The sequence below is a fragment of the Oncorhynchus nerka genome, linkage group LG24 (assembly GCF_034236695.1).
Source record: "Oncorhynchus nerka isolate Pitt River linkage group LG24, Oner_Uvic_2.0, whole genome shotgun sequence".
NCBI lineage: Eukaryota > Metazoa > Chordata > Actinopteri > Salmoniformes > Salmonidae > Oncorhynchus > Oncorhynchus nerka.
This window is the reverse complement of record NC_088419.1, coordinates 16,150,448-16,161,787: the sequence shown is the minus strand read 5'-3', so window position 1 is coordinate 16,161,787 and position 11,340 is coordinate 16,150,448. Positions and strand designations below refer to the sequence as shown.

At 41.6% G+C, this 11,340-nt stretch overlaps 1 protein-coding gene across 3 annotated transcripts; it reads right to left on the bottom strand.

Moving 5' to 3' along the window:
- Positions 1 to 743: 743 nt before the first annotated feature.
- On the bottom strand, positions 744 to 10,946 carry matn3a (matrilin 3a). Of its 3 annotated transcripts, none has more exons than XM_065008658.1 (6): positions 10,671 to 10,946; positions 7,782 to 8,357; positions 5,714 to 5,839; positions 3,134 to 3,233; positions 2,695 to 2,767; positions 744 to 2,614 (listed from the first exon to the last, which is right to left on the bottom strand). In XM_065008658.1, exons 1-5 carry the CDS (start codon positions 10,834 to 10,836, stop codon positions 2,710 to 2,712), a joined length of 1,026 nt encoding a protein of 341 aa, XP_064864730.1. In that variant the 5' UTR covers positions 10,837 to 10,946; the 3' UTR covers positions 744 to 2,614; positions 2,695 to 2,709. The 3 variants fall into 3 exon arrangements, with proteins under 3 accessions (XP_064864730.1, XP_064864729.1, XP_064864731.1); XM_065008657.1 differs by having other exon boundaries at positions 744 to 2,617; positions 10,671 to 10,945; XM_065008659.1 differs by lacking the exon at positions 7,782 to 8,357 and adding an exon at positions 9,198 to 9,683 and having other exon boundaries at positions 744 to 2,617; positions 10,671 to 10,941.
- Between the last annotated feature and the right edge of the window lie 394 nt (positions 10,947 to 11,340).

The window sequence follows — 11,340 nt, the reverse complement described above, 5'->3', positions numbered from 1 at the left end:
AGGGGTTCCATGTCAGTGTTTCCCTTAGATTTTAAAGAGATCCGTGCTGCACCACCCATGGCTGTCGTAAAACGCTTCCAAAGTTGGGTGTATGTGTGTGTGTCCTTGCATGTGGGTGTATGTATGTGCGTTCCCTCCCACCTAAGTATAAGGGAAACATTTTTACGGTTGCCACTGTTTGAACAAAGACTGTGTTGTAGACCGTGTAGCCACTGAAATAGCAAGCAAACAGAAAACAGCTGGCTAGTAAAATAATCCAAACTAGACCTGAGGTAAATGTTTGACTGAGTACCTCACACAGACATAACAGACAGATCAACTGTATTTCTCAGGTGATTCAGACAAATGAACAAATACTGATTCCAGACGGAAAATCTTCAGCGCCTTCTTCAGCTCTTTTAGCGATGAGCAATTTGCCAAAAGAACATGCGGTGACCCAGTTCCATTGAGGAGGAGCCGCAGTTCAAATATAGAGGTCACATGTGGTTGAAATAAGGTATTTGGAGGCACTTGTGCTAAATTAGTCCATCAGAACAAGGTAATTATAAATTCCATTGTACAACCACATTTCAACCGCATGTGATCTCTATTTGAACGGGGTCCTCTTCAATTGAACTGGTTCACGGCGTGTTTGCACCTTGACCATTGCCAAAAACTTCTGAAGGCACTCTTTGGAATGAATGTTTGTTTATTTCTCAGAATCACCTGAAAAATATGGTTATTTTTATTGTAGGTTATAGTAAAGTTACATCTCACTGAGATTCAGCAGGAACAGAATATTGTAAACTCTTTCAAAACTCCTGCATTGCTGGATCCATGAATGGAAGGATCGTTCCCCTTCTTCCAATGCTATACGTTTCTGAAAGGTCTCACTGCTACCATACAGCCAGAGTACATTTTAACACAGTGTTAACATAAATATCGTTGCTGGACTTAAATATTTGCCTTCCTATACTGACACCTAAGCGTAGGGAGCCCAGGTTTATATAACAAATACCACATAGAGCTTCTTTTGTATCTACATGTAGTGTACAGAATTATAGCAGTATGTATCGAAAATGTGAATACCGGTATGTACAAAAGTAATGCACTTGCTACCACCAGATAGTCACTAGTCAGAGTGCGGGTCAAACTTGGTGTGCTGCTAAAAACACGTGTGACTCTTTGTTTTGAATCTGAGATGTTGGTGTCATATATATATTTACACACACACACTCAGTTGCCAGTTTATTAGGTACACCCATCTAGTACCGGGTCGGACCCCCCTTTGCCTCCAGAACAGCCTGAATTCTTTGGGCATGGATTCTACAAGGTGTGGCGTTCAAACTTTGTTCAATTGTGATTAAAGGACCTAACGTGTGCCAGGAAAACATTCGCCACACCATTACACCACTGCAACCAGCCTATACCGTTGACACCAGGCACGAAGGGGCCATGGACTCCTGCTGCATACACCAAATCATAACTTAACGTGAGGCAAGAGGAACCGGGATTCATCAGACCAGGCAATATTTTTCCACCCCTCAATTGTCCAGTGTTGGTGATGGCGTGCCCACTGGCACCGCTTCTTTTTGCTTTTAGCTGATGTGAGTGGAACCTGGTGTGGTCGACCAATAGACCATCCATGACAAGGACCGACGAGTTGTGCATTCAGAGATGCCGTTCTGCACACCACTGTTGTATTGTGCTGTTAATTGTCTGTTTGTGTCCCGCCTGTTAACTTGCACTATTCTTGCCATTTTCCTTCGACCTGTCATTAGGTTTTTAGAGGCTGTTAAGGAAACTGAACCATGGAGTACTGTTTCTTCTGGTCTAGACTACTTTCAAAGGGAGAAACAATCTAACAACTTGTAAAATACTGAACTTCCCATTTAATATTCATCAAGTAGTTCAATGGATAAAGGCACTGTGCAAAATAACTTCCTCCCCTGGTCTTGATTGCCACATATTCAGTACATTTGTTTTTTTATTCTGGCGTACACAGCACACATGGGGGTGTACATTTTCCTCACATTATAGCGTTCAACATTTTGCACTGACACAACCTAACAGAAATACCTTATATGGCGGCACAAAAAACAAATGACATATTTCTACCAGATTGGAAATGATCATATAGTATAACATTTCTAAAATCTGTTAAAATAAAACAAAATCTTAAAAGCACTGCCTCTCACTGACTGGTCCCTACTGAACATGATTTCAATTTCTCAATATACTTCAAAGAAACTTCCAAAAACAAATTTCAAATGTGTTAGCTGTAGCAGAGTTGATGAAAATGAATTAATACAATAGATGTATTTAGCACATTTCTAAAAGGTGCATACCGTTATATACTGTAACGTTTCGTGGGAACCTGATGCTCATATATGGACAGACTGACACCATTAGCCCCCATAATTCCCTGATACAGTCCTGACCTAAGACCAATAGCTTGTTTAAAGAACCATGGACTGACATCATTTCCTTCTAGCTGTTGCAGTGTTGTTTATCCAAAGTTCCACTGTCTGTTGTTGTCGATATCCTCCGATGTGATGGAGGACAGCAGTAGCAGTACATGCCTGTGTTGCAGTGGTCCGTGACTGACGGCGGGGCCATCGGAGGTTGGCTGACCCTGCTGAGGGTAAACAAATACACAGAGGTCAGAGTTGGAAGGTTTCAACCTAGTCTTCCTTATAGGGAATAGTTACTTACCGTTTCTTCCTCAACTTAGACAGGTCCCAAAATGTTCTCAATCTGTTCCACCCTTCCTGTCATGTCAGCTAGTGAGAAGAGTAAAGGCAATTCTTTTTCCATGGTAAAACATTAGGAGTAAGCTAACTTGAATAAAAGGTTAATAAACAGTTACATCTGAAAAACTCATATTTATAACCTTTTCTTTTCATTTACATATATTTTTGTTTTTACAATTGATCTACAACATCAGATTATCCAGTTGACAAAGTAGCATTTGCTTCCACAAATCTAAACTGCATAATGTCATGGTAGATCATGCAACCCAGCCCATTAATTATAAAAGGCATTCAAGATAACCCATGAATTGCTTTGAAGGAGGCATACCACTGAGTCTTCAGCCTATATTGAGTTCTGCGGTCAGTTATTTTCCTACTGTGAACTAACAGAAAGGATATGTCTGGCAGTGATCTCCTGGAGGGCGGCCTGTGTCTGCATCTGGAAAGCCAGTCTGGCTTCACACTTACAAGGGTCCTCCACCACCACCACCGCCTTAATCTCTTCAAGTTGAGACAGAGCAATATGTCACGTTAGTGTTAAATATTACATAATGTATGTACATACAGTTGAAGTCGGAAGTTGACATTCACTGGTTGGAACCATTAAAACGAATTTTTCAACCACCCCACAAATTTCTTGTCAACAAACTATAGTTTTGGCAAGTCGGTTAGGACATATACTTTGTGCATGACACGTAATTTTTCCAACAATTGTTTACAGATTATTTCACTGTATCACAATTCCAGTGGGTCAGACGTTTACATACACTAAATTGACTGTGCCTTTAAACAGCTTGTAAAATTCCAGAAAATGATGGCATGGCGTTAGAAGCTTGTGATTGACTCAAATGATGTCAATTAGCCTTTTGGAGGTTTACCTGTGGATGTATGTCAAGGCCTACCTTCAAACTCAGTGCCTCTTTGCTTGACATCATGGGAAAATCAAAAGAAATCAGCCAAGACCTCAGAAAAAAAATTATAGACCTCCACAAGTCTGGTTCATCCTTGGGAGGATGCCTGAAGATAACACATTCATCTGTACAAACAATAGTACGCAAGTATAAACACCATGGGACCACGCAGCCGTCATACCGCTCAGGAAGGAGATGCGTTCTGTCTCCTAGAGATGAACGTATTTGGTGCAAAAAGGGCAAATCAATCCCAGAACAGCAGCAAAGGACCTTGAAGATGCTGGAGGAAACCGGCACAAAATTATCTATATCCACAGTAAAAGTAAAAGTCCTATATTGACATAACCTGAAAGGCCGCTCAGCAAGAAAGAATCCACTGCTCCAAAACAGCCATAAAAAAGACAGACTACGGTTTGCAACTGCACATGGGGACAAAGATCGTACTTTTTGGAGAAATGCCCTTTGGTCTGATAAAACAAAAATAGAACTGTTTGGCTATAATGACCATTGTTATGTTTGGAGGAAAAAGAGTGAGGCTTGCAAGCCGAAGAACACCATCCCAACCGTGAAGCACGGGGGTGGCAGCATCATGTCGTGGTGGTGCTTTGCTGCAGGAGGGACTGGTGCACTTCACAAAATAGATGACATCATGAGGTAGGAAAAGTATATTGAAGCAACATCAAGACATCAGTCAGGAAGTTCAAGCCTGGTCGCAAATGGGTCTTACAAATGGACAATGACCCCAAGCATACTTCCAAAGTTGTGGAAAAATGGCTTAAGGACAACAAAGTCAAGGTATTGGATTGGCCATCACAAAGCCCTCAATGCTATAGAAAATTTGTGGGAAGAACTGAAAAAGCGTGTGTGAGGATAGAGGTCTACAAACCTGACTCAGTTACACCAGCTCTGTCAGGAGGCTTACAAACCTGACTCAGTTACACCAGCTCTGTCAGGAGGCTTACAAACCTGACTCAGTTACACCAGCTCTGTCAGGAGGCTTACAAACCTGACTCAGTTACACCAGCTCTGTCAGGAGGCTTACAAACCTGACTCAGTTACACCAGCTCTGTCAGGAGGAATGGGCCACAATTCACCCAACGTATTGTGGGAAGCTTGTGGGGGGCTACCTGAAACGTTTGACCCAAGTTAAACCATTTAAAGGCAATGCTACCAAATACTAATTGAGTGTATGTAAACATCTGACCCACTGGGAATGTGATGAAAAATAAAAGCTGAAATAAATCCTTTTCTATACTATTATTCTGACATTTCAAGTTCTTAAAATAAAGTGGTGATCCTAACTGACCTAAAACATGGAATTTTTACTAGGATTAAATATCAGAAATGGTGAAAAACTGAGTTTAAATGTATTTGTCTAAGTTGTATGTAAACGTCCGACTTCAACTGTACAGTAGATAACACCACACAGGAGGAGCCTCTCACTCAATGTTGTTATACTGTTGAGTTCCATATACTAGTTGGGCTTGCAATTGTTCTTCTACAGACCAGGGTTGTGTTCAGTAGAGTACATCGTAGCAAAAGGTGTTTTGCACTGGAAAATAAATGTGTTCTTATTGGACTAGATCAGGTAGTGTCTGGAACATTTTCTCCCTACTAAACATGACCATGTATAAGTACTTTACCTACGTTCAACTGATCCTCTTTGATAGCAGTAGACATACCCAAAAACTAATCCCTTACCTATCCTGGTTTTGCTCTCGTGTTCTCTAGTAGGCAAGACGATCAGCACAGAGAGTTTGGTTCCATTTGCATGGCCGTGACAGGAACACAATGCTATGACAACGTTGAAGCAACCTAGCGAGTGTTACAAAGTGTTCGGCAAATGGAAAACCAAAGGTGAATCAAGTAGTAATATTGATTGTGCACCAGTTTGATTTTAAAAGCGGAATGAAGACTTATGTGCTGCTTATAAGAAAACAAACAAATTAGAGATCTTCTGTGATCACCATCCATAACGGGTTGAGCATCTGAGCAGACTCAACATAAAGTTCAAATTATATAAAGGAGGCATATTTAGAATACAACCACAGTTAGCCCACTGACTCTTACGTTTCAGAGTACACGTTTTCTGGTCCAGGTTCAAGATATAGCCCTTCCGACACTTGCAGTGATGGGACGCGTTGCTGCTGACACATATGTGCTCACAGTCGTGTCCCATGGCACAGGGGTCCACACCTGGAATAAGCCGGGGTTAAGGGAAGGAGCTGACAAGCTAGCAGCATGGGTACAATTTCATAGGCTGGCATCATATTTGAAACTGTTAGTTTGTATGCATAAGGATTCTGTCTAAGTAAAGGTGATCTGGGGTAGTACTCTGAAGAAGCCATACTATCAAACATACTTACCTCACTGTATCTAATGGTCATTTATAACTAATTTATTCAATTTCATTCCTGGATGGCAATTTGATAGAAACGCTCATTTGTGAAGATACCATAACAAACTGAAGTAGGATAACATATTTTAAGTATATATACATATATATATACATACACACACATATAGGGACACATTTTGCCATAGCCTGTTTGATGAAATTGTGGATGCAAAGGACACTTGTATTATCTGAGTTCCAGTGGCAATATTTGCAAGCTTCAAAAATCTGTATGGAAGTATATATTGACATAGTGCCAGCTATATACTGTGGCTGGAAAGCTGTTGGACCATACACCTTCAATGCAACTCAGCCAAGGTCCTTTGCAAACATAGTGGGGAGGTTTACGTGTCTGACTCTGGGAACATGTTTTCTTGTCCGCGTTCAAGAGATACCCTTCCCGACACTCGCAGTGATAGTTGTTGCTGCTGCTGCTAACACACATGTCCTCACAGTCGTGTCCCATGTCACAGGGGTCCCAACCTGGAATAAGTCGGGGTTCAGTGAAGCCGCCATCAAGCTACACACAAAGCAGCATGGGTACAATTTCATAGGGTGGTAAGTTTGGAACGGTTATAGCTTGTATGCATTCAAACGTGATCTGAAGAAGCCATATTATCAAACATACTTACCATATATAAACGCTGGTCGTTTATAACCCATTTATAATCTAATTTCTCTAAGAAAACGTCATTTCTGTATATAGTATAAATAGCATAACAAGTATAGATACCATAGCAAAATGAACTAAGACATGTTTTTGAGCATATGTGTGTAAGTGCAGAAGGTAGAGACATGTTTCCATAGCCTGTTTGATGAAATTGTAGACGCAAAAGACTGTTTGTTGTCTGAGTTTCAAGCTTCAAAAAGGTGTATGGAAGTATATCAATAGACTATTGAGATAAGGCCAGCTATACACTGAAGGCCACCTAATGTGACTGGAAAGCTGGTGGACCATACACCAACTCAGTCAAGGTCCATTGCAAACATTGAAGGGGGACTGTTAACATAAAAAATAAATACATTTTAAAAACAATATTAAAATGTACACAACATTCAAGTTAATAAATATTAGAATGTTATGAAAAAAAGTCAATTTACTATTCAAAATGACTGAAGATTTTAGAACAGTATTCTGATCATTTTAAACCAAGCTGTACGATTGACAGGTTCAAAGCAATCTGTGTGGCATGATGCTTTGATTTCTCATTGGTCAATCGTTAATGAGCAGTTACCTCTTCGATCACCTTGCACTTGTTGAAGGACCATCCTGTCTGTTACTAAAAGTGAGGAACCATACCTGACTGTTCACTAGAGACCAAGATTGGCCAAAACTCTTGGGGCGGGTTTCCCAGACCCAGATTAAGCCTAGTCCTGGACTAAGAGGCACTTTCAATAGAGATTCTCCATTAAAATAGATATTTAATCTGTGACTAGGTTTAATCTAAATGTGGGGAAACAAGCCCAGAGTAGACCAAATGGCCGAACTACTTTCCAATGGGCTGGAATCTAGTACCAGGGTATATAAACCTTTAATCCATGTGAGGTGTGTTTTTTCTCTTTACCATTTGGTCAACGTATAATTTACACTTGAATAGAAACCCTAAGGATTCAAAATTAAGTGCTAAAGAGAAGACAGATGAAACCACCCCTGTAGACGGTACACGGTCCCTACACATTCTCGGACTAAAACCAACGTTTACGGTTTAGACTAGTCTCCTCCTCCACCCTGCTCAGTCATACCACACAGGGTCTCCCTGAATTTGGAGGTGAGCTTCTCGATGACGCCGTAGGTCTCCACGTAGAACACGTGGTCTTCCAGAGGGTTGCTGGCCATCAGCCGCAAAGAGGTCATGTCGGCTCGGTCCACCCCCACCGCGTAGATCTCGATGCCGGACCCCCGGGCAGCCGCTGACACCTCCTCCACCTGGTCCTGAGGACGCCCGTCTGTCACGATGATGGCCACCTTGGCGATGTTCTTTGACTTTGGCCGGGCGCCTGACTCTTCGGTGAAGGCCTCGGTCATGGCCGACTTGATGGCCAGGCCAGTCATGGTGCCGGCGGCGAGGGGCTCGATACGGGTGATAGCCTGCTTCATGTTGGGCTTGTTCAGGTGAGCCTTGAGCAGGAACTCGATCTTGACCGTGCTGGCATAGTTGACCACGGCCACACGGGTGGCTTCTGGTCCCACATCCAAGGTGTCGACCATGTCGGCCAGGAAGATCTTGACCTTCTCAAACTCGCCGGGGCGCACGCTGCGGGAGCTGTCGATGATGAAGACCAGGTCCAGGGGACGGCTCCTGCACGAATTGTCTGTTGCTGGTGGCAAACCAGAAGCATTGCAGCTCTTAACAAGATGGCCATATGTTCACCAGTTTATTTCATACAAACTCATTTCATTGACACACACATGTAGCCCTAGTTTGTGGATTGAAAAGCGACATTCATTCATATTAGTGTCCATGAAGAAAGTTGAAACAATTCAGCTACACAAAAAAAGGACATTTCTCATGGTTGTTTGGGGGATGCACAACTCTGGTTGCTTGAGTTATAGGATGAAAGAGGGGTTTGCAAGGCCATGAGTTGTGCATCATTTCAGTTAGATGGTTTAGAGGTTAGTTATTACAGTATATTATGCCTTTCATGGAGCCATACTGTATCCTTTCCCCTCTTAACCGTGTCAATAGTTCAGGATTGGACTGTGAAAGGTCAAATTGAATGGAAAGGCTTCATTAAGCTTTGACATCCCAACTGGTGCAGAATTTTAATTGATACCAGTATCCTTCTTTAATCATCCTTTTGTCAAAACTGATTCGTTTTTTTTCCACAAAAAAAAAAATCCTTCTAATGCAGTGAAAAGTATTTAAATGTATATCCAGTTATTCATAGTTTTTCTGTTCCAAATTATAAACTGCGGAGAACAAGAAAGTATTTTTTGACTTGTCCTGGAATGCTTCACCCCAGTATTGTATGGTGTTTTGTCATTATTAGATTGCAAATAACATAAATTCTGGCTGGTTGATTATGTGATGAAATGATCAATGAGAATGGTTGATTATGTGACAGTAGTCCTGTGCTATTATAAAATAAAAAGACAAGAGCTGACCTGGACAACTATGGATTGAATTGGTTGGGTAGGAAGGGAAACCTGGCTTCTACCTGTCTCCACACTGGCGGTGGTGATGACGACGCCGCTTTGGGTACTGACAGGTAGTGTTGGCGGCACAGGGGTGGTGGTCACCTCCAGTGGCAAGGTGGTCATCACCGGTTGCAATGTAGTCACTGATGGTAGAGTTGGAACTGTGGTGGGTAGGTACACCACAGGGGTCGTTGGCACTGTAGTAGGTTTAGGCTGTACCAGAGGTAAAATGTGTGGACATTTACCTTTGAATTTGTGGTGGTGGCTCACTGGTGGGAAAAAAACTTTAAACGGGTGGTGGTGAACTACTGGAGGTGAAAGGTCTTGGTATAGGTTGTACACCACCGGTGGCGCTCTGTGTTGGTAAGGTGGTAAGGGGACAGAGGATCTGGGGTAAGCCACGGGTGGAGATAGAGGGCCAGGTTGTTGGTAAACCACGGGCAGGTGGATCCCTGGTGGCTGGTGGTGGTAGTGATAGCCTCTATGCCTGTATGCACTGGCGTGAACTAGGGGCCACCAGAGGAGAGGAGGAGCGGTAGAGCAAATTAGTTAGTCAGCAAATGGGAAAGCTGTGAGTCTTTATGAATTATAGTTTCGAAGCGAGTTTGTATGAATGATAGTTATGCTTCGATGTGAGTTTGTATAAATTATAGTTATGGGTGTGTTGTTGATGTGAGAATGAACTCCGCTTGCTTTAAGAGTTAGCATGAGAATACTGATTAGTTTTTGAAGCATGAGTGACATTTGAGCTGGTAGCCGCTTGGCTTGTTTCGAACCAGCATAGAAGAATATCGCACTTTTAAAATGTTATAAAATGTAAATTACTTACACATGCATTTAGTCTTGTAGCACATATAGATTTGACAGATATGGTATCGGTCTTATAAACTTGGATGTCATTGTTTAGCCAATAAAGCAAAATCAAGTATAATTTGTCCATTTTGAAATTGTATGGTTAAAAAAAGTCAAGGTAAATCTATAATGAGTTATTGCCCTGTTGAACTGCATGAACATGGAATGCATATGTCCAAGTACCTTAGTACACGTATTAGAATTTCCACATAGCAGACTAGGGTTGCAAAATTCTGGTAACGTTCCCAAAAGGAATCTCCAACCAGGATTTATGGAAAACCAGGTTAAAAATTACTGGAATTTTGCAAACCAATAGCAGACCGAATTATCTACAATTCAAGGAGTGGCTATAATAAAACCAATTGTTCCGTGCATATTTTACGCACGGAAACTTGGTTGGTTCCCAATGAGGAGAAGTATACAATTATCGGATTAATCTCTCGTGGACAGACTACGAGTCGTTGGCACGAGATCTTGATCGGATTAGACAAATAATTGAATTCAAAAAACTCATTTCAATTTTGGCGGAAAATGTACTTGGCTAAACAATCAAGTGATATTCAGTGTGTATCATGACACAAAACACAAACACAAATAGAAAGGTGTATCCGGGGGACCGACACCTTTCTCTGTAAACCTACCTGAAGGAGCGAGCGTCCGCAGCGGTGGCCGGGCAATATTTCTACGTTGAGCATAACTTTGAGCAGTAACCTGCTGTGGATCGAATCCATTCAAACTGTACGTTCCGTATACATCAGACACAAAGAGGAAAATGCAGTAGACGAGACTCCCGAATAAAGACTTCATTGTACCAATGTTTTCTTCTCACGTCCGTTCAAGTTCTTGCCGGTTTACCCAGTCAGCACAAATGTCTGAAACTCAAATGTTTAGGAGAGGGACTTGGAGGGTCAATTTGAAGACCACTGACTAAAGCACGTGTGTAATTATTGTCCAATCCAGATGCAAGACGGAAAAGAGCACATTTTCCCCCTCCCCAAACCAAACACCATTTTGGAAGGGTCAGTGATGTGCAGGATCCTTGTTTTCAGGAGGTCAAACCAATAATCACTAAGCTATTTGATTTTTAATTTTAAGACCTCTTGAAGTATCTAAAACATATACAGTACCAGTCAAAAGTTTGGACACACCTACTCATTCAAGGGTTTTTCTTTATTTTACTATATTCTACATTGTAGAACAATAGTGAAGACATCACATCTATTAAATAACACACATGGAATCACGTAGTAACCAAAAAAGTGTTCAACAAATCAAAATATATGTTATATTCTTCAAAGTAGCCACCCTTTG

What these genes read in the sequence shown, in the direction of transcription:
- matn3a (XM_065008658.1), bottom strand. Translation starts at nt 10,836, where the DNA reads ATGAAGTCTTTATTCGGGAGTCTCGTCTACTGCATTTTCCTCTTTGTG. An exon ending in GCGGACGCTCGCTCCTTCAG is followed by an intron (nt 8,358 to 10,670) that starts GTAGGTTTACAG and finishes GTTTGCCACCAG; the next exon opens with CAACAGACAATTCGTGCAGG. An exon ending in CTCCAGGAGATCACTGCCAG is followed by an intron (nt 2,768 to 3,133) that starts ACATATCCTTTC and finishes TTTACTCTTCTC; the next exon opens with ACTAGCTGACATGACAGGAA.